General features: G+C 37.4%; 1 protein-coding gene across 7 annotated transcripts in view; it reads left to right on the top strand.

Moving 5' to 3' along the window:
* Nucleotides 1–27,336, top strand: part of Otud7a (OTU deubiquitinase 7A) — a 324,171-nt gene that overhangs the window by 173,122 nt on the left and 123,713 nt on the right. For 5 of the 7 annotated variants that reach the window (XM_078051306.1, XM_021722835.3, XM_078051305.1 and 2 more), the window contains 2 exons: nucleotides 13,116–13,207; nucleotides 15,104–15,258. In XM_078051306.1, coding sequence (XP_077907432.1) covers nucleotides 15,108–15,258 — 151 coding nt within the window. In that variant the 5' untranslated portion in view covers nucleotides 13,116–13,207; nucleotides 15,104–15,107. Of the gene's footprint in view, nucleotides 1–11,427; nucleotides 11,534–13,115; nucleotides 13,208–15,103; nucleotides 15,259–27,336 lie in introns of all 7 variants that reach the window. The other 2 variants (XM_040276562.2, XM_040276563.2) reach the window with 2 other exon arrangements.

Raw genomic sequence — 27,336 nt, 5'->3', positions numbered from 1 at the left:
TAGATAGATAGATAGATAGATAGATAGATAGAGGGTGGCGGGGAGTAAGGGAGGGAGGGAGAGAGAGAGAGAGTGAGATCAGAGAGAAGTTGGGATGCAGGGGTAAGTTCAGGGCCAGACCTCCAAATGGCCCAAATTACTTCTACATCACCTTCTGCTGACCAAGAACTTAGCCACATGGCCACAGCCAACTGCACAAGAGACCAGGAAGTATAATCTAGAAATGTAAAAGAAAGGGCTATGAACCACATCAGGTGAGGTCTTCAGTGGGCTTTCTGATCTCCAGGTTGTAAACATGATCAACTATACTTTTCTCTTCTGACACACTTATAGTTTTACTTCTTATTTAATAGATAGGAAATTGTTTTATTTCTTATTTAATTTCTGTGGAATTTATTGGTTGGTGTTATGATATAGGGAATTCAACTTCATTTTTCCACATGGACTGCCAATTTATTTTATAGTATACTCCTTTCCCCCATTGGATTCATATCAATTTGGGATTTTCCACATTTATCATTCTGTCAGTAAACAATGCTCTTGGCTTTGAATGACAAAAGAGTGGAGCACCAGGGGCTTCAAGATAAGTTGAAGGTAAGTTTATTTTTGCACAATGATCTTGAGTCAGTGCTGTAGTTGAGCTTGCTGCTCAGTGGTATCAGGGCAGCATCTTTGATGTTCTCTTGATGTTGCCCTCATGGTCACAAGCTGCTGTAGCTTCTCATGTTGCAACACTTCAAGTAGAGACTGGGGAGAAATGGGAGGATTCTATGTATGCACCTTTTATTAGGAAAGCAAAAATATTTGCTAAAAGTAGCCTGGCAGATTTCCTCTTAAATTTTAGGGAATTGTGGAAGGAGAACTGGTCACATGGATACTTTTAGCTGTAAGAAAAACTGACAAAGCAGAGATCCAAAACATCTCAATTTACTTAGACCAATCAGTGGGGTGAATCAGAGTCTCTCTCTCTCTCTCTCTCTCTCTCTCTCTCTCTCTCTCTCTCTCTCTCTCTCTCTCTCTCTCACACACACACACACACACACACACACACACACACAGAATCTGTTTTCCCCTTCTCCCACATTGGTCTGACTTTCTTTCCCTGTACCACTGCTTTAATAACAGTGTTTTTGTGTCTGATGTGTGGAAGGATGACTTCTGCATCCATTTTGTTATTCATACAATCTTCTGGGCTGGGGATATACCTCAGTGGTAGAGCACTTGCCTAGCATGCACAGGATCCTGGGTTCAGTCTCCAGTACTGAAAAAAAAAAAGCAAAACAAAAAACCTAAAATACAATCTTCCAACCCATATATTTAAATTCTCTTTTTAAATGAAGATTGATCGTTTTCTGCAAAATAACAAAATAAAAATATGTCTTATTTTTATTGTTTCCCCTAGTTGGTTCATAGAATGAATACTATTTTGGTATTAGCTACTATAAAATGGATCATTTTCATTGTTTATTTAAAATGCTTCATTGGCTAATTGGTATATAGGAAAAGTATTGATTTTTGTATGTTGACCTGTTCTAGCCATTTAAAAATTTTCTTGTATTAGTACTTAGTATTAGTGCTTAGTGATATACCTGTTCTGCACTTCAATGGAAATACTTCTAAAATTGTCATTATTAGATCTGATCATTCCTCTTAGTTTGGGATCAATACCCTTTAGTAAATTAAAGAAAGTTCCCTCTATTCCAGGTTGAGTTGGTATAATATGCTAGGGTGGAGTTTTTAGCATTTTTTGAGATCATCATGTGGGGTTTTTTTATTTGCATTTAACAGCAAATATATACTATATGTTAATATTATATGTTGCCATTAGAAATATGTTTGGCTGTTACAGAGAAAGGAAATAATAGAGGATTTAGTAAGAGGAAAATATATTTCTCTGTCATGCAGGTCTGAAGATAGGCATTCCAAAGTCGATTTTGCATCTCCAGAAATTCCCATGCACTCGCCTTCTTCCACCTCACAGCCCCCTTTAATCAAGGACTCAAGACAAGACAGCTCCAGGGCCCTTCTTTGTCTTTCTATGTTTTTTTCTCCAGTTTAGATGCAATTTCTCATCTCTTTGAGTTTTACATCTGTGAAAAATGACACTTGCCTTCAATTTTCTTTTCCTCTGTTCTTTCTTTTCTAGTTTTAGCCTCTGAATCATTCTTTTATCTATTCATTAGACATAAGTTCAAATGTTTGACTTAATCAACTTAAACAAATAGATGTTTTATGAAAACTGTAATAAAATTCCAAATGTGGTTTGTCTAAGACTGACACACATGCTCAATGATACCAGCAGGGATGGTGTTTCTACTCCGTCCAACCTTTGGTGGGTTTTGTCTGATTGCTTCATAGCCCCAAGACAGTGAGTATACGTGCAGATATTATTCTCTTGCTTAAAACAGAAAAAAAAATGATAGAAAAGCAACATGGGAAAGAGCTATTCCAGTTAAGTGTTTCCCTTTCTATTAAGGAAGCAAATGCTTTCTCATAACCCAGACCCAGTTAACTGGGTGAGGTAAACTGGATCGTTTAACCCAGACATGTCCAGACAGGTGAATCGCAGGCCCAGGGAGATGAAACTACCACCATCCAATTTTGACTGACATCCCAGGTGCCAGGAATACTGTCTGTCTTATGTAGAATCCAGAGCCTCTACTGCCCCCTGATGAACAAGATTCTATCAGTAGTAGGCTGTCAGGTGGAGGGTGGGAAACACCTAAAATTGTGGGTACCGTACCTTCTGGTATTTTTACATCTTCTGGGTACATATTTCACACTATCACCAAGTTTTTGTATCTTTGTTCATTTTCCTAAAACACCTGTTATTCATGTTTCTATCCTCAGAAACTCTCATGGCCTGTGATATGGTCAGGTCTACTCACTGTGACAGTCCAGATGGTTGGCCCTAGTCTTTCTCCACAGCCTTCATAGTCTCTGGCTCTCCTGGATATATAAGGGTCTTTGTGCTGTTTGACTCTGTGTTGTTTTTCAGCCCAGAATATGCTTTTTTCAGACTACCTAAATCCTCAAAAACTCCTCTTGGGTCAAGGGTGTAGCTCAGTGGTGGATTTCCCTGACATACACAAGGCCTTGGAATTTATTCCCCAGCTCTGCAAAACTAAAAAAAAAAAAAAAAAAAAAGGAAAAAAACCTTATCTTATCTTCATCCTTCTTTCATTCATTTTGCCAAGCAAAGGGAACTGTACTGTTCTTGAATTATGAATTTGCTCATAAACAACATTATATTTATTCTAATCTGAGTTGAATTTTAAATTATGGTGATTTTCATATCTGTGCAACAGAATAGAGAAGAAAGTTCAGCTTAAGGTTTTCATTTTCCTTTTGTTCATTCACTCAGCATTTGTATTTAGCATCTGGTATATTTCAACCAGTGGTAACAAGACAAATATGTGAACTCCACCCTCCAAAGAAGCCCTCAGAGAGGGAAGGAGCAAGCAGGTTGAGGGCAACAGCTCAGGGCTCAAGGTTCAAGGTGTCTTCCCTCACCCATCACAATGGCAATAGGAGGCTATGTGTTTTTTCTTTGTACAGAATGTTTCTTTACCTAGATAAAATGCTGAATAAAATGACTGAAATAAATATTAGAAGTATCAACCTGTTAGTGAGTTGTTTGTAATTTTTAAACCCTTGTTTAGGGCACATTAGTCTACATAGACGCGTATTTTATGCCAGTGTAACAGCTAGATTTATAAATCTGGAAAATAAAATTATAAATCTTACATGCATCCCATGCTGGAGGTTTAGCATTGTGCAGGGAACCTCTACTGCAGATTTTCAAGCATGAGATAATGCCTCTGACACTCAGGTTCCCTTGGAAGGTGATCATTTCAAGATGTGGACATGTACACAGTTGCAAAGTCATGTTTCTTCATGAGTCAGGAAGTGTCGCCATGTTTCCTGGCCTTACAAAATTCATTTCCAGATTCAAGTAATTTCTTAGAATTAATGATTATTATTCCTATGTATTCTTTAAGAATTGCCTAGTCTTTATATGAGTTCAAGACAGGAAATTGTATAGAAAGAGTAGTCTTTAGATCTTTGGGGATCATGAGCTAATGACTGTGATCCCAGTTCTACATCTGCTCTCATATTAGGAACCCTTGAAGAATTTTATATATCATTGCTTAATATATCATTTAAGTGCATACAAGTGAAAACCTCAGTGGATCCTGCACTACTCCCAAAGATATAAATTTTAAGAGACATTTCCTCCATTTTTTCATATTTAAGATAAAATCATGAAAGGTGTAATCAAGTGCCAACTAAGAAAATGTTTTGCTTCCCATCATGCATCTATGTACATGAGGTATTTCAAAGCATCAGATGCTTTTTGCTTCAAAATTTTGTGAAGATGCCCTGTTCCATTTATAATGAATGGCATTGTGTGGATGGCAGAATTGTGACCTTTGGATCAAAATAGGACTAGGTAGGAATACTATCTCTGCCAATGGCATCTCTGGACTTCAGTTAAATGGATAAAACTGTGCACCTCTTGTCTGAATGACAGGTAACTTATTCATAAAACACTTAACATGGTCAGTGTTATTGTGAATACTTTGCAAATAGTACTTGTTTTCCTCATTTCAACATAGAGAAGATTTAGGCCTATGGAAACATTTCATTATTTAACTCCATTCAAATAAAATTGAACACCAAGATAAAATGAATAAATCTTTAGGAAAATATAATCTAATAAATTTGAATCCTACAGAGAGAGAAAATCTAAAAAGAGTAATTAACATAGGGGGAAAAATAGAGAAAACTGTAAAAGAGATACCCACAAAAGAAGCACAGGAACAGATTGATTCACAGAGGAAATCTGTTAAACCTTCAAATACCATATGACCCCAACGCTACTTAGATCACTGCAGAGTATTGAAAAGGAAAAAAATAAATTGAATTTTATTTTAGGTATATAATGTTGATTGTTGCACATAAAAATAAAAACCATTAATCTAATTCATTATGTCAATGTAAAAATCTTAAATAAAAATTAACAGACTGGGGCTGGGATTGTGGCTCAGTGGCAGAGCACTTGCCTAGCACATATGAAGCATTGGGTTTGATCCTCAGCATCACATAAAAATAAACATACAAAATTAAGATTTTGTGTCCATCTATAATTAAAAAAAATAAAATAAAATAACAAATTGAGTTTAAAAGCATATAAAAAGAAACACCAATGAATGATTTAAGGGTATTTATTCCAGAAATATGAATGAGGTGCAATAATCGGAATATCATTACTAGAATTCATCATATTAATAAATCTTAACAGAAAAAATTCCTGGGTGCAGTGGCATGTGCCTGTGATCCCAGCAGCTCAGGAAGCTGAGTTAGGAGAATCCTGTATTCAAAGCCAGCCTTAAGCGAGTTGCTAAGCAACTCAGTGAGACTCTGTCTCTAAATAAAATACAGAAAAGGGCTAGGGATGTAGCTCAGTGGTCAAGTGTTTCTGAGTTCAATCCCTGGTGCCTCCCCAAATAAAAAGAGGAAAAAAAGTATGAAAGATAGTATCCATCTATTATAAAACCACCCAAAAAAGAAATTTATAGATACTGTTTTGGGGGGGCAAAGGGGGATACCAGGGATTGAACCCAGGGGTGCTTAACCACTGAGTACATCTCCAGCCCTTCTTACTTTTTATTTTAAGAAAGGGTCTCATTAAGTTGCTTAGAGCCTTGCTAAGTTGCTGAGGCTGGTTTTGAACTTGTGATTCTCCTGCCTCAGCCTCCTGAGTCACTGGGTTTACAGGCATGTGCCACTGTGCCTGGCAACTTATGGATACCTTTTAAATGTGTGGTACACGTATGTTTAGATCAAAATCCAGCAGCCAGCATCTTGTCACATTGATATTGAAACACTAAAGTTTTTCTCACTGAAGTTTGGAGCAAAGCAAAGATGCCCATTACCTCTAAAAATGTTTAAAATCATATTAAAGGAGGCATGAATCAATGAAATCAGATACAAGAAAATAGAGGCTGAATAATTGAAGATGAAATGTTAACACAATCCCTATTTGCATTTGCTATCATGGTGTATATCTGGAAAAACAAACAAAACAAAACAAAACAAAACCCTATGGAAAAAAAATTGCTAAATATAGTAAGACTTTAGTAAAACAGCAGAATGTGAATTTAACAGAGAAATCAACAGCTTTGCTTGTAAATACAATAACAAGTTGACACACATAATAAGAAAAAAGATACCTTTTACAAATACCTTGGCATAAGCAAATACAGAAATAGACCAATTGCATATGCAAATGTATCATACAATGATAGAAGCATCTCAAATCAGTGAGGCTTACCCACTGATGTTCTTTTTCCTAAGTGGTGTTAGAATAGCTAGAGCAATATAGGGAAAATTATAAAATTAGATCCATTTCTCACATCATGCAACAGGATTAATTTCAACTGCATTAGAGCTTTAAGTGTTTTAAAAAATGAAACCATTGAATTGGTAGAAGGAAATATGGGTGAATCTCTCTATAACCTAGCAATTGAGACAATTTTTTAAATTAAGACTCAAAATACAGAACCATTAAGGAAAAAGATATATAACCATTTATAAGCCATCTTAATAGACATTTTATATTTAGAACAACTTTAGGTTCACAGCAAAATAGAGTAGAAAGAAGCTGGGGATGTAGCTCAATGGTAGAGCACTTGCCTAGCTTGTGCAAGGCCCTCTGTTCAACTCCCACTACTACAAAATTAAAAATTTACTAGAAGGTACATAGATTTTTGCATGTATTCTGTAACTCCTCAAACTGCCACACTATCAACAACCCACATCAAAATGTTCATTTATTACAATTGATGAACCTACATTAACACATTATAATCACACAAAGTCCATAGTTTACATTGGCGTTCACCCTTGGTATTGTATATTTTTCCAGTTTGAACAAATGTATAACCATTATATTATTATATAGAACAGTTCTACTTCCCTAAAAATCCTCAGTTTTCCATGCATTCATTCCTCCCCACTCTCAATATAATTTTATTTTTATTGGAAGGAAAAAGACTGAAAGCAAAGGAAAATGACAAATGTCAAAATATAGAAAGCATTTTCAATGCATAGCAAAGAGAATGATTTTGTCTTTAACACATAGTGAGCTAATTATGGTAGGAAAAAATAAAGACTAAAACCATATTCAAACAGAGGAAATGGACTAGAAGAAATGGATAGTTTACAGAAAATGTAATGATAGTGGATCTTAGCCATGTGAGAAGATATTTGTTTTAAGATGTAGTAAGAGAAATGCAGATTAAAAAAAAAAAAAAAACTACAGTAAGATAATGGTTTCTAACCTCCGAGATTGCCAAAAATCCAGAAGATCAACAACACATTCTGTAGTTGAGGTTATGGCAAAACATAAGCTACATTTCCTACATTGCTATTGGCGACGAAAACTGGTAAAGTCTCTATGGAGGACACTGCCAGAATTTAGCAAAATGACACTAGCATTACCTTTTCTTCCAGTCTTACTTTTAGGACTGTATGCCAAAGATACACTGAAAAAGTATGGAAAGTTTTTACACAAGAAATCCTCATTTCACAGAGCTGTGATCAGTTCTCTGTTGATGAACATCTGTGTGGATTGCAGCCTTTTGTTTAATAGAAGGTATAATGAGTACAGATGATCACTTGATATGGTACATACTTATCTAGAGGAAGTACTGTAAAGTAGCAAAGCAAGGTGGGGAAAAAGTGCTTATAGATGGTATCATTTATCCAAGCAATGGAGGATACTATGTGAAATTCTTAAATCTGCTTAAAATTTAAAAAGGAGGTAAGTCATATAACTAAACATAAAAGGGAATAGAGCAGAGGGGACAGGCTAGAAGTCAGACTTCCTGAGTAAACCTTGATTTTGAGGTTTAAGTAGAAATCTATTTTACAAAGCTATAAAACAAAATCATTGTCAAAAGGCAGTCTTTTATAACAGTAAGATGAAGCAAGTGAATGTAAATGCATTTCTAGTTGGTGGTATAGCTACAGGGAGAGAACTACTCAAAGTGATTTTTTAAATGCAGCAGTTTGTTCATCCGTAATGGGATAGACCTAAGACCAAAAAAACAAATGCTGCATTTATAGCAACAAACTAAACTGTTTGCAGAGACCATTGTGCTGTTGTTAGTATTTCATTATTATTCTGAAATCCTGGTATGTTTATATGATATATATCTAGATAAAGATATAGATATATCATAGGATACAAATGAATGAGTAATTGGGTGATATTCTATCATTCTTGATGTTATTTCAAACTGGATTAGAAGTGGGGATAGGAGGTTCATATGTAATTTAAATGAGATTAAGTGAAAACTGTGAAGTCTTCCATTTGAATTGGAAATATTAGAATGAACCCAAGATGTATTTAGTATTAAAATAAAAATTTTATAACTCTGTCCACTAAAAAGTTCTAAAAATGATGACTAACCCAGTACCAATAGGTATACTGCTATGAGGTATTAAAAATTTTTTTAAGTTAAAAAAATCCTCTTAGTTCCATTGAAAGATATCATTTTCCATATTTGGAGCAATAAATGAGCAAGAGGAACCTTAAAAAACTTGTCACCCCTTGTCAGCTATACCAGGGTCACAGGAGCCCAGAGACAACTTGAACAAGCTTTCAGTGACCAAAATTAGTAAAAATTGAGCATCAGATGATATCTGCATTTATGTTGAGATGATTGAAATGCATCAAATATGTTCAAATCCAAGAATGCAAAATGATTTTTTTTGTCATGATGTAGGTGCAAGAGATTAAACTAAGGACTTTGTATATGCTAAGCAAGTGCTCTGCAACTCAAAATTATATTTAAAATGGAAGATAAAGAATATCATAAGGAAACTAGCAAACCATATCATCTAATAAAAAGGGTTGAGAAGTGGTAAACAAAGCATTTATGTTACCTTTCTATTTGAAATCTATCACTGGTTGAACAAATAGTAGATTAATGGAACTTCTCTTTTATTTAAGAATTCCAAGTAACAATTGAAGAAGGAACGAAAGAATTTGACTGCCAGTACGTGCAACCATATTGAATTAATTACTACTCTAGGCAATGATCATCAGTGGATGCTACTATTACAGAAAAAAAAGTCATTCAATTTTACCTGCTGAAAAGAGACAGTACCAAAATTTGCACAGAACTGAACCCAAATCTGATCAATTCTCTGTATTTGAGTACTAATTTGAATGAAGTATAGAGACCACAGGATGCAATTGGAATAATCAGTAAAAGTCAGATAGTGGAAAATGCTACAAGAAAAATGATCAGGTTTTTCAATAAATAGAAAAAAAAATAAGGCAAAACTAACAGATTACAAAATACAATTACAATGTGTAGCTTTTATTTGAATCCTAGTTCAAACAGATGGAAAACAAAAATCATATGAATTTATGACATTTGAAATCATTGGAAATTTACCCACTGGATAAAAATTATTATTAGTTTGTAAAAGTGATAATGGTATTGTGGTTCTGTTTTAAAGAGCCATTTAGAGATATATCAAAATATTTATGGATGAAGTAATATGTTGTCTGGGATTTGTTTCAGAATATTGTGGGAGGAGGAAGTGGTTAGATGTAGAGCAGTAATAAGACTTAAAGTTAGTAATTGTCATACCTGAGTGATGTGTACATTGGCATTTATCCGTATTTTTCAGTCTACTTTTATACATATTTTTTCTATTGGAAAAAAATTTTAAATATATACCATTGCTACATTCTGCCTTCTCCTTGTCAGCCTAAAAATCTAAGCTCAGGTGTATAGGGCTTGAGGAATTGAGGTGGTATTTACAGTTTTTAATGCCTTACTTTCTCATGTAAATTAAACTATCAGGTGTCCCTGTATGCTTTGAGAGCTACACAGGGCCCAGCTGTGGCCCCTGGATTAGAAGACGCCTCACTCTATGGCATCTACTGTGCCAGAGGAGGAATGGATTCAGTGCCCACACAGGTGCCTCCCTTTAAGCCTTGGCCTAAGTGCTGTGCCCTGCCCTCCATTGCTCCCAGAGCTTTCTCAGTACCTGAAAAAGACATGATACTGGGCATTTGAAGAACATCAAGTTCTTAGTCTTACCAAGAGGAAGACTAAAAAGCAAAGTGCTCCTGCAACAATGGGAAGATCTGTAATCTACACACCAGATACTTCTGTGGCCACGTTTGTTTTTCAGGCCAGCCTGTCTGTAGTGATCTTGCTAGCCTTCTCTTCTTAAGCCCTCTCAGGATTTTTAGGTTGAATTTCCTGGTGAAATTGCTTTGTTGCAGCCAAAATTATTTTTGGACCTATCTTTAGCTTGTTGGCATCAACTAAAATCATATATGTGAACACACCCTGAAAATGACCACATGTCCTGTGCATATGAATGCTTTGCAAAGCCAGACTCATGCCCTTCATAGAACTGCTCTCTTATTTTTCCTCTGAACCATGAAAATGTCCTATAAGATGCAGTTTGTTAATGTGATATCCACAAAAACCTATTTTGCTGCTTTGTCCAAAAGCTCAATGGTGGCTGACAAAGGATGGACCAACCAGACTCCTGGAAAGAAAAATGATGATGTCTTCTGGATCCGGTGGTGCACACCTGTAATCCCAGCAATTTTAGAGGCTGAGGCAGGAGGTTTACAAGCTCAAGGCCAGCCTCAGAAACTTAGCAAGGCACTGTCTCAAATAATAAGTAAAAAGGACTAGGGGGCTGTGGCTGGGGCTCAGTGGTAGCGCAATTGTCTGGCATGTGTGAGGCACTCAGTTCGATTCTCAGCATCACATAAAATAAATAAAGGGCTATCAACAACTATAAAACAAAATAAAAAAGGACTAGGGATATAGCTTAATGGGGATATAGCTCAGTGGTAAACCCTGGGTTCAATCCCCAGTACCAAGGAAGGAAAGAAGAACAGAAGGAAAGATAGATCTGAGTTGAGACCACCAGTTAATCCCACTGAGGGAGTCTGTACATCTGTCAATTCTTCACCAGGGTGGGCTTCATCACCAGGCAGGACAAGATCTAGGTATCTGTGATGCTTTTTCGCATTTTATCCTCCACGTAGAGATGTATGCATACATGGAAGTAGAGTGAAGATTCCCAATACCAGAATAATACATTAAATTATTTTAAATCTGTGTTAATAATAGTAATAATAGTGCATCTTCTTTTGATATAATTTTATTTCCTCTTTACAGCAATTTTGAGAGACAGCGGTGTTCTTACCCTCATTATTCAGATGAGGAAACCAAGGCTCCATAAAGTGACATGGCTTGCCCAGGTCATACAGCAAGGTTGCAGTAGCAGATTTGCACCCAGTCAGGACATTGACTCCCCATCTGGTGCTCAACCTCAGACCTATTCTCTCTGCTCTTTTGTGTCTGTGTGCTATAGGCTGCATCATCAGACAGACCTAGACGAGTTTCCTGCTCCCCACTTAACCTGTGCAACCCTGACCCAAAGTTGGCTCCCTCTGAACATCAGTCTTTGTAGCTATAATGTAAGTTCCCTCAACCTGCCTCCCAAGCACCAGTCAGCAATTCTGAAAGTGTGCCAATGCTCGCCAGACATCCAGAGCCTGAGGCAAAAGGGAGAACTGTCTTGCAAATCATGCCTTCATTGAAAATGCTGATATTGTGTTCTTCAAGGATGTATTTGTCCTCGTTTAAAAAAAATGCACTAAAATATTGTTGATCTTGGTTTCTGATTGGTTTTGCATTCCCTTGCACCTGTGGCAGGTTCCTTGCTTGCCTCACCTTGGTCCTGACCCTGCTGGGTGCCAGGCATTCTGAAACTTGGAGAATAGAAAAGAGAATAAAGTAGCCCTCAGGCTCCTGGCCCTCTATCAGAAGAGATGTTACATACAAAATACAGTCTATCCCATCTTGCAGCTCTGGGGTAGCCCTAGGTAGGCACTCATCCTCATCCTAGTCTTCCTCTGTCTTCAGTGGTCAGACCACAAGCCTCTACTCCTAATCTCCAGTTTCAATCTCCACTCACCATAAGTTCCTACCTTCCAGACTCCAATTATAACATCTGCTGACAAAAACATTACAGGCATGTTTTACTTGGGTTCCACTGAAACAGAAGTTAATGAAAAACTGAGGCAATTTCCATCTTTACCCTGTTATACCTCTGTCCTTCAATTTTGCTCTCTTTGATTAGAACAGCTCCTCTACTTGATAGTCTCCCAAATCTAACAGTCAGTCTCAGAGGCCTGTGCCTATGTGTGCAACTGTCTCTCTCTGCTTAGAAACTCCTGGGGAAGGCCCAAGGGACCCATCACAGACCCTATAACAGTGGCCTAAATAAAATAGCAGCTCAGTAAGTTCTGGTTACTTATAAAATAAGAGCTCGGGTACTGAAAAGACTATGGTATTGAAGGCAAGAACCTCCATTCAGCATGGACACAATGATTCAGAGCCACAGTTAGAGGTGGGCCCATTCTTTCTGCCTTCAGAAGGCTGGTAGCAGCAATCCTGGCACTCAGTGGAGTTCTAGAATGGAGAGGGCGGTCCCAGAATCTCTGTTGAATAAGAGATAAGTAATAGTTCATATTTATTGAGAATGTGCCCTGGGCCAATATATTTTGTGTTTACATATTTTACCACTATAGCTAAGTTGAATTGTATTGATGTGGCATCATATCTTAATGGTATGATTAAGTAGGTCTGACCTGCTGAGTAGGTCAAAAGGCCCAGCAGTGCACTTTGAAGAGGGACAGCAGGGCAAGGGTGGCTGATGGTCCTTATTGACCACTGTCCTCCCCTCTCTTCAAAGGGCATGAATTTGAAATCATGGCCATGGTGACATTAGGTTTAAGAATTAAGTCTTAAAGCAGAAACCTTGCCACACAAAAGCGTTCATCTTACGCCTACCCTTCACCTCTATTTTACATTAAGAATGAGATACAGAGGAGTAGATGTGGTACATGTGGTCAGCAAGTGCATGTAGCACCTGGGAAGGCAGAGGACATGCCTCCAGCTGTTGGCCCCACCCCAGATGCAGCCTCCTGTGACAAGAAGCAAAGTTTTCCAGGGTAAGGAGAATAATATTCCCTTATTCTCTGATTTGTCCCACAGGTGGCACTGACAGAAAAAACTCTCCAGGCCGAGGCTCCGGTACATGGAGAGAAGGAAGAAGGAAATTTCCTAATTGGTACTATATACATCAGGTCAAACAATTTTATTCATTTTTAGCCATACCAATAAAATCTTACACCCAAGTATGAACCATGTACAAAGTGGTGAATAACAATGGATAGTTCCAGTTATAGACCTCCCTGCCTAAGACACTTAGTCCTCAAGAGTTTGAGCATAAATAACTTTATTTCTTCCATTCTTACTGAATCCCAGATGGGCCCAGAGCTCACCAATGACCATGTCACAGCTGATAAGGAACAGAACTGGGCTCAGACTAGGCCAGTGTGCTTGGCTTTAACACCTTAGCAACTGCCATAGAACCTGCCCCACTGAACAATGCCCATCCCTGTGGTCATCATGAAAGGAGGACAAAGCACATTCATTAATGCAGGGGATTTAAACTTACCACATAGTGTGTAAATTCAATTACATGTTTGCTAGTATAAAATTTTCATCATATATACTGGGGTCAGTAAGTTCTGGTTACTTATAAAATAAAAGCAAACTTTTTTCTATAAAGGCTCAACTAGAAAATATTTTCAGTTATGTGGGCCTTATGGTCTCTATTTTAAATACCTTATAAGCCATGAACAAAAACATCCACAGACATTATATAAATCAATTAGTATGGCTGTGCCCCAATAAAACTTTACATACAAGAACAGGTGGAGGGTCACATTTGGTCTACAGGCCATAATGTACTGGCCCCTTATCTATACAAATTTGGATGCATTTGTACTTATCAGTCATGACTGAGACCCACCAATGGCCCCTAAACTACTTCACTAATGAGAGTCACTTTCATATGCAGAGTAATGGCTGCTTTCTATCTGCTCCATCAGCCAGTGGTCAAGCTCCTAGATGACCACTGAATTCCTCTGACCAGGAAATCTGATTTCCTTTTGGATTTTGTTAGATTATCACTGTGAATCTGACAACTCTTAGAGGGTTGGCATATATTTTGATAGTCATCTTCAGCAAATTTGGTATTCTTGTCAATTGCCAGCAAACAAAGAGTGCTTCCTAGTAGCCAAGTGACGGGCAAGAGCTAAGGGAAGTGGGGCAGCACAATGATAAAGGCAAGACAGGGAAAAGAGGATCAGAAATCTAGTTATTCCAAATTAATCTCCCTACATGTACTTGGGCACTTTTTTCCCCATCAGTAATTGTAATTGATAGAATATAAGATTGGAGGCACTAGAGTTAACGATGACCCCTGGCTTTAATCTGTTCAGGCTGCTATAACAAAAATATCACAAACTAAAAGGCTTATATACAACATAAATTTTCTGGGCACAGTGGCATACATCTGCCATCCCAGTTACTCGGGATGCTGAGGCAAGAGGATCACAAGTTTGAAGCCAGCCTCAGCAACTTAATGAGACTCTTTCTTAAAACAAAATATTTTTAAAGGCTGGAGGTATATCTCAGTCGTAGATTAGTTATTGGGTTCAGTCCCCAGTGATGCAAAACAAAACAAAAACATAAATTTATTTCTCACAGTTTGGGAGGCTAGGAGGTCCAAGATCAAGGTAGCCAGCACATCTGCTCTCCTGACCAACATCTTTACATGTGGAAGAGGCAAGCGAGCCCTTCTAAGGGCTCTTTCTAAACAATAATCCCATCACCAAGCTTCCATGCTCATGACCTAATCACCTCCAAAAGGCCCCACCCCCTAACATCATCAACTGCAGTTAGGTTTCAACATATGAATCGGGGGACACAAATATTCAAACTCGCATACCTTCTCGCATGGTATGTACAGAGGAATGACATTTCAGTTGACTTTTATGATATAATATCTAGCATGAAGTATAAGTGAGTTGGCTCAAACTAGTTCAAGCCTCTACAGACGCCAGTGGCAGCATTTCATTCTTTCTGTTGGGTCTCCGTGTGTGTGGTCACTCACATCTCCATTTCTTGTACAGATGGATGGTTTCTAGCCTGCTTCCAAACCCCACCTCGGCTGAGTGTTGGGCAGCACTTCTACATGATCCTATGACGCTTGATATGGACGCAGTCCTGTCAGACTTTGTTCGGTCCACGGGGGCAGAACCTGGTCTGGCCAGAGACCTGCTGGAAGGTAAGCTGACCTTCTCCCACACACCATCCTCTGGGGCCTGACTACCTTCTAACCAGTGATAGAACATATGAAGATTGGCATTGTCTAACATATGAAGAGATGAAAATGGTTTAGTCAAAAGTTATTGGTGAAAAAAGCCACCTGGTAGCCAATTAAGTAGGTTGGAAATAATTCACAAGCAGGAAATTAAACTTTATCTTCAATGTTTTTTGTATCATTTGCTACATGAAAAAAATGTGTTTTCACGTATATGATGCTTTCATGTATTTATTCAGCAATAACTATAATAGACTGAAAATTAAAGTCTGTCTCTAAAATAGATATACTTATTGTCGGTTTTTTTTTCTTTTTTTGGTATCATTACCTGACAAAGGTAACAATGATGGTGTTGGAACCAGGTAAAGTAGGAAGAGCCAGTTTTCGTTTCTCTAAATGGTCAGATTGGTGGGAGGAGGGAACTTTTTAAATGATTAGTTTTTGTTTCAGGTATATAAATTGCAATTTGTAGAGTTAGTAAATACTTAGTCAAGTATTGTAAGTCCCAGTGATTCTTTCAGTCACTCACAGAAAAAAATGAATGGTTATACATTTGTAAAAATGGAGATAACCATTCAATCCTATTATAAATTAAGAACCTCCTCTTAGAAGATTGTGAGAAAATGACAATGGCAATATTATAGTTTTGAAATTTCTCTCAGGCTCTGATAATTTCAAACACACTCAGGGTTTGGGATGAAAAAAGTGTAGAGAATCTTTGTGGATATATCTGAGTCAAAATGTGATTCTTACTTCCCACTCTTGATATTATGTAATGAACCCCTGTAGGTTCCCACTGCTTCTGTTCATTTAAGTGAGTGGCAACGTGAAGGAGCTTGGGAATGAGGTTAGCAATGAGAGCTTTGTCCAAGTCCAGATGCAGCCACTTGTCAGCTATGAGATGTAGGGAAAATCATTTTACTTCCCTTAACCTTAGTTTTATTTCTTTTCCCCTATAAGTTGAGCCTAATCTACCTTAAAGAGTGATTGTACATATTAGAAGTTATGATGTAAAGTGCCTGGAGGAGTGAGCAGCAGGTAGGAAATGCTCGAAAAGGAGGTAGATCATACTTGTAGTTGCTGATGTCATAACGAGTACTAAATTGGTATTCATTTCTAGACAGCCTTAAATGAGATGCAAGAGTGATTATCTACTTTTTCTTTATTTTTAAAATTAAGATACACAAAAACTGACTTCTTAGTGTTCATTTGTATGAATTTTAACATGCCTGGATTTGTGTGATTACTACAGCTGTCAGGACACCATACCCCTTCACCACCTCCACATTCTATGTCCTGTTGTCTTTTATAGTAAGGCTCATCCTTATCCATTGGAAGCCACAGTACTGTATCCTATCACTAATTTTGTCTCTTTTCAAGAATTTCATATACATAGAATCACAGATCCTCATCTCTTGAAATCAGCATCTTTTTACTCAGCATAACTCTGTTTGTTTTTATTAATGAAAGTGGTTCATTCTAGAGATGAACCACAGTTGTTTATTCATTCATCTGTTGAGGGCATTTCAGTTGTTTCTTGTTGAGGGCAGATATGATTAGAGTGCCTATAAATATTTAAGAACAGGTTTCTTGCAAATATAATTTTAATTATCCTAGGTTAAATTACATAGTGGTGGAATCACCAGTGCATATGGTAAGGGTATGTTTAACTTTATAGGAAACTGCCGAACTGTTTTCCAGAGTAGCTAAGCCATTTTGCATTTCCCACCAGCAATGTACAAGAAGTCCAGTACTCCACATATTCACCAGCATTTGATGTTTCTTTATTTTTGTTAATTTTGGCCATTTTAAATAGGTGTTCAATGATATTTCCTCATGGCTTAATTTTCATTTCCTTAATTGATTAATGATGTTGAAATTTTTTCAGGTAATTATCTTCATCTGTGAATTCTCTTCATAAAACATCTGTTCAAACTTTATGCCTGCTACTACATTGAGTTGTTTGTTTTCTCATACTTGAGTTTTGAGAGTTCTTTTTATATATTAAGTATACAGTTTTTGTTTGTTTTGTGGGTAGTACCAGGGATTGAACTCCAGGGCACTCGACCACTGAGCCTCATCCCTAGCCCTATTTTGTAGTTTATTTAGAGATAGGGTCTCACTGAGTTGCTTAGTGCCTTGCTTTTGCTGAGGCTGGCTTTGAACTTGTGATCCTCCTTCTTCAGCCTCCCGAGCTGCTGGGATCACAGACGAACACCATCATGCACAGCCTAAATATTGAGTATAAATAATTAGTCAGATTTGTGACTTGAAAACATTTTCTCTCAGTGTGTATTTGAATTTTCATTCTTTTTTACTTATTAAGGTAATTTCAGTACATTATAATTATACATAACAGGCTTTATTGATACATATTTGTACAGGCACGTAATTTGGTCAAATACATTCCCCAGTACTTTGTCTTTTCATTATTTTAACAGTGCTTTTTTGCAGAGCAAAGGCTTTTAATTTTGATGCAATCCAACTTACCAGTTCTATCTTTTATGAATCATGCTTTTGTGTGGCATGTCTAAGAACCTTTGCATAATTCCAGGTCATAAAGATTTTCTCCTATGTGGTCTTTTGAAAGTTTTATGCTTTTATGTTTAACATTTAGATCTGTGACCTATTGTGAGTTGCTTTGTGTAGAACGCACAAGATTTAGGTCAAGATCCATTTTTACGCTTATGAATGTCCAAGAGTTTAAACACCATTTATTGAAAATATTATGCATCCTCCATTAAATTGTCTTTGCATATTTGTCAAAACCAACCAAGATTATAGAAATAGTAATAACCAAGAACTGTGAAAATCTATTTCTTGATACCAGTTGTATTCCATTGATCAATGTCATTTCTTTGCCAATAGAACACCATTTTGATGATTATAGCTTTGTAATGAGTCTTAAAATCAGGTAATGTGATTCTTCTAAATTCAGTTTATTTTTCAGACATATTTTAAATATCTCCTTTCCTTTGCTTTTCCGTACATATTTTAGGAAGAGCTTACCCTTTGAAATGTCCTACTGGAATTATGATTGGAATTATGTTAAATCTGTAAGTCAGTCCTAATTATCTCAGTCCATGAGATATAGTGTTCTGTTTATTTAGCCTTCTTTGAGTTCCTTGCTCAATATTTTATAGTTTTTAGCATTTAGAACCTAAATGTGTTTTGTTAGATTTATATATAGCCATCTTATTTATTGAGAAAATTGTATAATTTAAAAAGGTTTTTGCTTCAAATTTTTCTTTGCTAGTATGTAAAATATAATTTATTTATTTTATTTGTTTTATTTTTCTGTTTCTGGGAATTGAACCCAGGGACCCTTTACCTCTTAGCCACATCCCCAGCCCTTTTTGTTTTATTTTGAGACAGGGTCTTGCTAAGCTGCCCAAGCTGGCTTCAGACTTGAGATCCTGTGCCTCAGCCTCCTGGGTCATTGGAATTACAGGTGTGCACCACCACACCCAGCTGAAATATTGTTTATTTTTATGTGTTGATGCTGTATCCTAAAATCTTGCTAAAACCAAACTGCTCAATTATTTGTTCTAAGAACTCTCCCCTGTCCTGCATATTCCTTGATATTTTCTTGACAATCACATCATCTCTAGATATTAATCTCAGGGAAAAGCATTTAATCTTCCACCATTAAGTAGAATGTGGCAATTTTGTACATGATCTTGGTAGGGAGGTTGAATTCCTCTATATTTCTAGTTTACAGGGAGTTTTATCATGAAAAGATGTTGAATTCTTTTGCATTTTCTGTATCAGTTGATAGGGTCAAATGTTTTCCCCCTAAAACCTGTTAATATTCTAGCTGACAGTGATTGTCTTCTAATAGTAAAGCAACCTTTCAGTCATTTCTTATCATGTTTTTCTGCTGTACACATTCTCCTCTCCTTCTGGACCCAGATGTTATAACAGACCTTTTCTTAACTGCCCTACAGGTTCCTATGGCTCTAATCATTTCCTTTTCTGATCTTTTCTCTGTATATTGTTTAGATTGTTTCTATTTGTTTATTAATAAATTTATCAACTCTTTCCTCCCTTATCTCCATTATGTTATTGAACCCATCCAGTGATTTTTTTTAATTGTTAAATACTTTTATTTCTAACCTTTCCACTTGGCTCTTATTCATATCTCCTATTTCCTTGCTAAGACTTTATATATTGTTTCATCCCAATATAGCCGTTGAGATTTCTCTGGTTGTTCTTTCGTGGGATTTTGTTTTGTTTTAGAATAGTAAAGAAATTTAAATTGTATTAGGGACTTTTTGAAAATTATGTTTTGAGATTCTCATTATTGTTAAGCTCTTACAGAAAATATTGTTGTACTTGCTCTAGAATATAATCTTCCCAGCTCGGTTCTGTGGATTGTGGTTCCACCAGCAAGTCTTCAAGACATGCCATTTGGATCCATCTCACTTGTATGCCACCTAGTGGCCACTCAGGGACTTTGACATGTCTGACAACATTCAAAGTCTGTTCAATCTGTTTAAGGCAGAACCATAGGTGTGCAGCTCTGGGACAGAACCAAGAGTTCATAAACAACTTTAGGGACTGGTCTTTCCCATCATAATCCTCTCACTCTGGGCTCCATTTTCCAAGTCCTCCGGCCAGCTTGGATAACTGGGGCTTTACTTGCCTACTGCTTAGCATACTTGAATCGACTATTAACATGGTAAAGCCCAACAGCAAAAGCCAGAGAGGAAAAAAAAAAAAAAAACAGTGAGGCTCACCCACCCTCCAGTGACCACAGAGCCTCTGGTAGGAGAGAAAGCTCTGTACTAAAGGTTCTACAGAGAAAGCTCTGTAGACAGGTTCTGTACTAAAACAGAACCAGTTTTAGTATTTAGACAGCATTTCCCATTGCTGTCACAGAATTGCTTGAGTTCTAAGGTGCAGAGAACTGAGAAAAATGTAGAAGGAAAATGAAAATAAATAAATGAGGGATTTCCATGATTTTTTTGTTTTAATGGGACCCCTTTTTTGATACCTGAACCAGAGCTGGAGGGTTTCTCTTGCAATGAATGCTGACTTCTGGATTTGGGTCTACGTTGAGTTCATATAGAGAAGGGAAAAATGCAATAAATCACTATTAGTTTGATGGTACATTGAATGATGTTCTTCTTCCTCCATCTGCCTGGGTAAATGTTTTTCTTTTCTTTTTATATTTATTTTTAAGTTGACAGATAAAATTGTATGTATTTGTCATATACAACGTATTTTAAAATATATACGTATACGAATTATGGAATGGCTAAATCTAGCTAATTAGCATATGCATTATCTCATCACTTGGTGGCAAGAACATTTAACATTCACTCTCATAGCACTTTTTAATACAATATATCACTATTAATTATAGTCACCATGCTATGCAATAGATCTCTTAAAATTTATTCATCCTAATTACAATTTTGTATTCTTTGACCCGTTTCTCTACAACCTTCCCCCAGCCTCTAATGACCTCCATTCTACTTCTACATCCATGAGTTCCACTTTCCAAAATGCCACTTATGAAGTCACATGCTATCTTTCTATGACTGGCTTGTTTCTCTTAACATAATAGACTCCAGGCTTAACCATGCTCTCAAACATGACAATATTTCATCCTTTTTCAAGGATGAATAATATCCTATTTTGTATATAGGTGACATCTTCTTTATCTCTTCATTGGGTGATAGACTCTTGGGTTAATTCCATATCTTGGCAATTGTGAATGGTGCTACAATGAACATGGTAGTGCATATCTCTTCAACATAACGATTTTATTTTCTTTGGATATATACCCAATAGTGGGATTGCTAGATCGCATGGCAGTTCTATTTTTAATTCACTGAGGGATCTCCATACTGTTTTCCATAATTGCTGAACTAATTTACATTCCCACCAACAGTTAACAGTAGCTCCCTTTCCTTCACCTCCCCACCACACTTATCTTTTGACTTGCTGATAATGGTCATTCTAAAAGGAGTGAGTTGACATCTATCTCATCATGGACTCATTTCCTGAGGGCCCTGTAGTGCATTCTGCACTCTGTCCACTGTTGTGGCTGCATTCAGTAGGACAGAAGATGCAGTGTTCTTGCCCATCTTGCCTGGACTGAATCCTGTCTTCTGTTACGACAATCTAGAGGACTGTGGTCACATCTGTATGGCAGATTCTTTAAGGCATGATGTTATTTGGGTCAAGATTCCTCTGTAAGCCAGTGATGTAAATTATAAAATATTTTCATAAACAGGCCTCAAAAAGATGGGCTGGGAAGATAAAAAATAACATAGGGATTTAGAATGCAGAGGTGTCTAAAAGGATTTTTAAAATGCAGTGATGTTCAAAGCTGGATAAAAGGTACAGAGGCCTTCTTAGTATTACTTTGGTAATGTTTTTGAGTATTATTTATTTGTTTCAAGATAATAAAAAATTTAAAAACACCACAATGATGAGGATCACAGGGAAACAGATGGAGGCCACTGAGAAGAAAGAGTAGCTTGATTGATAAAGAATCTGGCAGAAAGAGACAGGATAGAAGAGCAAGATTCAGAGATGAAGACAGAAAGTAAACACAGATCTGCTTCCAGATGGAAGAAAGTGTTCCTGCCTACCTCCTGATTGCTTCATTGCCAAGTAGTCCTGACTCAAAATCAAAGCAGGTGAATTTGCCTCCCCAAAAGCCTATAAGTCTGTATTTTAGTACATTTTCTATTGTTATAAGCAAATACCTGAGACCAGGTAATTTTAAAAGGAATAGAGGTTCACTTTGGCTCACAGTTCCGGAGTCAAGAAGTCCTTTAGTAAGGCATCAGTGTCTGCTTACCTTCTGGTGAGGGATGTATGCTGTGTAGTCATATAAAGGAAAGTGAAAAGAGAATGGGTATATATAGAAGAGGCCAAACATAAGGGATAGTCTTGCTTCATAACCATCTGCTCTTGTGATAACTGATCCCGTCCCCCTAGAACAAGAACTCTTCTTGCATGAAAGGCATTAATCCTTCTAGACAACCTACTCACCTCTTAAAGGCCCCACCTCCTGATACTGTCACAAACAGCAGTCAAATTGCAACGTGATTTTAGAGGGAAAGACCATAATCAAACCATAGCAACCTTAATCATCTGCAGAATAAACTCCTCTACCTGCCAATTAAGTCTCTTCAGCATCTGGCCCTTTTCCATCTTTTCCACTTCAGCCCCCTCTGAGGCCCTTCATCCCTTCACCAGGTTCATGATCCCATTTACCATGTGATTTTGCTTAAGCCCTTTGCTAGTGCCACTGACATCCCCTACACACACTCTTTCCCCTTTTGAAATTCATCTCTTCCTCCAAGTAGGACTATGAGCTCCAAGACACAAGGGACTACACTATGTGCCAGCCAGCATGTGCTGGTCCCACAAAAGAGTGACCTAGCTGCTGGGAATACAGCAATGAGCAGCCAGTCAAAACTCCTTTTCCATGTATAGTGTCCTGCTGGTTGGAGCTACAGAGAAAACCTAAATCAAGGGAAGAGGTAGAGGGTATGGGTGTGAGTGCAATTTAAAATTAGGATTGTCAGGAAAGCACTTAAGAAAAGGAATCTGAGCAGAAAAAAAAAATGTTTGAGGAGGTAACTCTAGAAAGAGTTAGAGTTAATTGGTCATTACTTATTATCTCTTTGAATTTTGTCGACTTCAATTGTACCATATATTTGGCTGTGCCTTCTTTTATAAGTGAAAAAATCGCATGATTATTTTCTTCATTAAATTAGAAGTTCTTAAAGCCAAGAACATAACACTGATAACAGTAGTTAGCCTTTATAAGAATTTTTATTAACCAGTAATAATTGTACATATTAATGGGATAGATTGAGAACTTTCAACACATGCATACAACAAGTACTGATCAAATCAGGGTGATTAGCATTCTTCTCTCCTTATCATTTCTTTGTATTTGGGTCCCTTGAGTTCCCCTCTTCAACCTCTTCATGAAATATATAATAAGGACATTATTAAATGTCAGAAACTAAGCCATTTAAATGTAATGTCTCATTTAATCCTCACAATGAATAAGCAACCAACATGTTAGATATCACATTACGCACAATAGCTGAGGCCCAGAAAAGTCCCTAATGTTGCATGGCCAGAATATAGCAAAATGCACTGCAATAGGTTCAAAACCAGCATTTGAATTGACTCATGTCCCTAAAGGCCAAGTTATTTCAGCAGAGCCAAATCACCTCCCACTTGGCTTTGTATCCACTGCAGTTCTGGAACTTAACCATGCTTTGTATGCCTTATGAACTCAAAAGAGGTTTCACTAATTGCCAAAGGTATAGTTTACTTAGCCTTTTTATAATGTGTCTAATTAACTTTTATTTTCAGATTAAATCATACTCCTATAGACTACAAAATGTATTCAGAAATTAGAACTAACAGCTACCATTCATGTGCCAGATACTGTCTGGCTACTTCCCATATATTAAAGGTAGTTAAGAAGATTTTTGAGTAGGAGCCAAACACAGGAGTTGTTTATAAAGTGTGAGTTCTCTACCTAAGGAAAAAGCAGTGCTCATGCTTTTGTAATAACTGTGAAGTTTAGACCTTGCAGCTCTACCAAGATAGCCTTCCATCAAATCTATGACTCACTTATGTTGTTATCCATAGGAAAAAAATTCCTGAGTGAAACAGTAGATACTTATGTGGTGTCTACTCATGAGTCTGAGGCAGAAGGATTACTTAATCCCAGGGATTCAGGGCCAGCTTGGGCAACATAGTGAAAAACCTCATATGTTAAATTTTTTTAAAAAAAATGGGAAGCCTATTCATGTATCTTAAGATATATGTATGTTTACCAATTGATATGACAATTTCAGAATGAAAATTCTCAGTGCTTTATGAGGAATTATATCCCTTCTTTTCCAGTTCTGGATCCCCTGGGTTTGAAGAATGTGTGGTTTAGAAATTTGTATATGGTGTATTTTCTTGGTTTAGCTCACGTAGAGAAGCAACTCCCAATCACTCACCATTTTGACAGGTACTACTGCTAGCATTTACATTGGGCCATTGAAAACTTTCCACAATTTGGGGACAGCAGCTGCTGACTTGAGTAATTCCAATAACAAATGTTCATCTAATGTATGAAAAAAGAGGTAAAGGCATCTAAGGGACAGACATATTTAGTTAAATTCTCACATTAGCCTAACAGCTGGTCATGGGATCCAGTTGCAACAAATCTGTGTATTTGTCCCATGGAGAACCTACCAGAGTAGGCAAAATGAAATCTGAAGGTAGAGCAGTGATCAGAGGAGCCTGGAGGGCCTTTGCCTAGAGACCCACTGGCTACCACTGCAAAGCTATAACCCAGGTGCTTTGGCCCTACAAACCACACTAACTTAAACACAAACAAAGACAGGCAGTGAATGCTCACTTTTTTTAATTAAAATGAGAAAGAAATCCATCTCAAGGTCAGATATGCCATGTATATGTGACCTATGCAGTCTTTCTCTGTGATCAAGCTAGATCTGCCCACTTTTATGCACAGGATACTGTTTTACCAAATTCACTGTTCTAACTTTTCAAGTCTGTTTGATTAGAGACCTTCTTTGGCAAGTCTCTCATTAATGAGTGGGCACAAAAAGGTGGTCTAGTGACTGAATCTTAAGCAAAAGTTGGGAGAGAGAAACTTTGGACTGGAGCTGGGACAACTTTGTCAGTTACAGAAATACCAAAATGAAACCACTGACAGTTTTTCCAACTCTGCTGTCCCCACGAGGGAGAGCTCTGTCATAAGACTTTTTTTTTTTTAATATTAGGGATTTAAACCATGGCCTTTTACATTCAAAGCACATATTCTACCATGAGACATACATTCATCCCAGGACTGGACATTTTTGACATAAAATGGCAAAACAAAACAACAAGTGCCCCTTTATGATCAGAATTCTAAGATATCTCCTCTGGCCTGGTCCCCCTCAAGAGAACACATTCTCTCTTTAGATAATTGAATGGGTTTACTCTTGAAAACAAACTTAGACCCATGAACACATTTGTGGTGAGTTTCCCTTTGTCACCAAGATCAATTAAGTAGATCGTATTTCTCTCATTTTCTTTCTGTTAGAGAAAGCTGTAACCCAAGTACTGCCATTGGCCTAGTTTATTGGCTTTTCTCAGAAGTCTACCCCGTCCTGCTTCTTGGAATTAAATGCTTCCTCCCTAGAGAGTCAGCCATATACCTCACAGAGTCTTGATATCTATACATAGGTAGAATCTTCTCCACTACCTGTGTCCCCACTGTGTGTTCCTCCACTTTGCTTCACTTATGTGCTTATTCTTTCAAGGATCCTTGGTCATATCCAAGGAAGTATGTGTTGTTCCTTTTAATGTCACCCTGAGCATAGTCCCAGGAAATTACCTGCCCCAAGTGAGCACTGTATGCGTGGACCACATTGAATGGTGTTGAAGAGGATAAGATCAAAAGAACAGCAGCCCTGGCCAAAGATTCTCTGTTATTGTGGCTCACACTCAGGTTCTTATATAGTTAAACACTTTTGAAGATAAAAAGCTGCTGTGCACACTGAAATCAGTTTGAGACATTTTTCTTTGACTAAGCAGGAAAGGGGATATTGCTACCTCTAAAGAACTGCTCCTTTAAGCAAAACCATCATGTTGTCAGTCAGCAGGCCCATAGGGGGGTTCTCTGAGCTGGGTTTGAGAGATCCAGGAAAGAAGAAGAAAAACTTCTACCTTTAAGGTCCTTTCTGCCCAAGTAATTGTGTGCTAATAAAACTTTATTTACAATAACAGGCAGCCAGCCTATGAGCCATAGTTGGCCAAACCCCTGCTATAGATTTTAAAAAGACTGAAGAATTCTATCAAACAGTGATAATGTATGCATTTTGTATGCTGATTTGCTCGAATTGTAAAAAGGGAAAATTTGTAAGATAATCTGGAAAATTTGAACACTTAATAATCTCAGTAAGGTGCGGTGGTTCACACCTATAATCTCAGCAGGAGAATCACAAGTTTTATGGTAGTGCTAAGAAAAAGGTATACACTGAAATATTGATGGATGAAATGATGATGATAATGATACCATGCTGGGCATGGGGAAATTGGTGAGAGAAAAAATGAAACAGATTAGCTGTGAGTTGACTGTTATTAAAACTAAGGAATAAGTGCACACAGATGCATTAAAATTATGTGTCTTCTGCTGCATATGTTAAAAAATTTTTTGAAATAAAAAGTTTTAAAAACACCAACAGGAAATCTCTGCTTCTAGCCAAAATAGAGTGTCAGAAAGTGAGTTTTCCCTCCTGCCAAAAACAAAGAAGAAAAGGAAAAAAAATGAAAAAGGAGAAACAAGACTGAACATTAAATGAGAGACAGTAATTCCCTAGAGATTGGGGGCAAAAAAAATCAAGTTGTCCCTGTGTTTGCCAGTTCACAGCATTGAGAGTTTCCAGGGTATGGTGTAAGGAGGAGGTACCTGGGTAGAGTCTGCCACACTCTCATGTAAGGAGGCAGCTGAGAGTCCTGGGAGGCCAGGAGGCTGGAGTTCAGAGGCCAGAGCACAGGAGAGGAAAGAGCTGCACACACAGAGGTTCGCCTCTGCCAGTCAGTAGTGGTGATCAGAGCCCATGAGAGGAAGCTACAGGCAGCTGGAAGAGAGCCCCCTAAAAGGATTAGAGAGAACAATGTCTAGTACTGACAGAGCCAAGAAAAGCACCAAACTAGAGACACACAGATATAATCTAGAAGAGTCTAGCCACAGTCATGGGGAATAATCAACTCTAGGACAAAAACTGCTCTAATCACAACTAGCAAAACTTACAAGCAAGACCCAAACAATTCCCAAGTAATGTAGCTGTATTCCAGAACAAAGCTCAGTATATTTATAGGAATATAAAACTTGTCTAGCACCAAACAATGTAAAATTCACAATGTCTCACACCCAATCAAAAGTTACCAGGAACACAAAGTAGCAGGAAATATGTTCCATAATGAGGAGAAACTATTTGATGAAAACCAAATTAGAAGTGCATTGATGTTAGAATTATCAGATAAGGACAT

The sequence above is a fragment of the Ictidomys tridecemlineatus genome, chromosome 5 (genome assembly GCF_052094955.1).
Source record: "Ictidomys tridecemlineatus isolate mIctTri1 chromosome 5, mIctTri1.hap1, whole genome shotgun sequence".
NCBI lineage: Eukaryota > Metazoa > Chordata > Mammalia > Rodentia > Sciuridae > Ictidomys > Ictidomys tridecemlineatus.
Note: the sequence above shows the minus strand (reverse complement) of the source record. Positions and strands in the feature narration are given on the sequence as shown.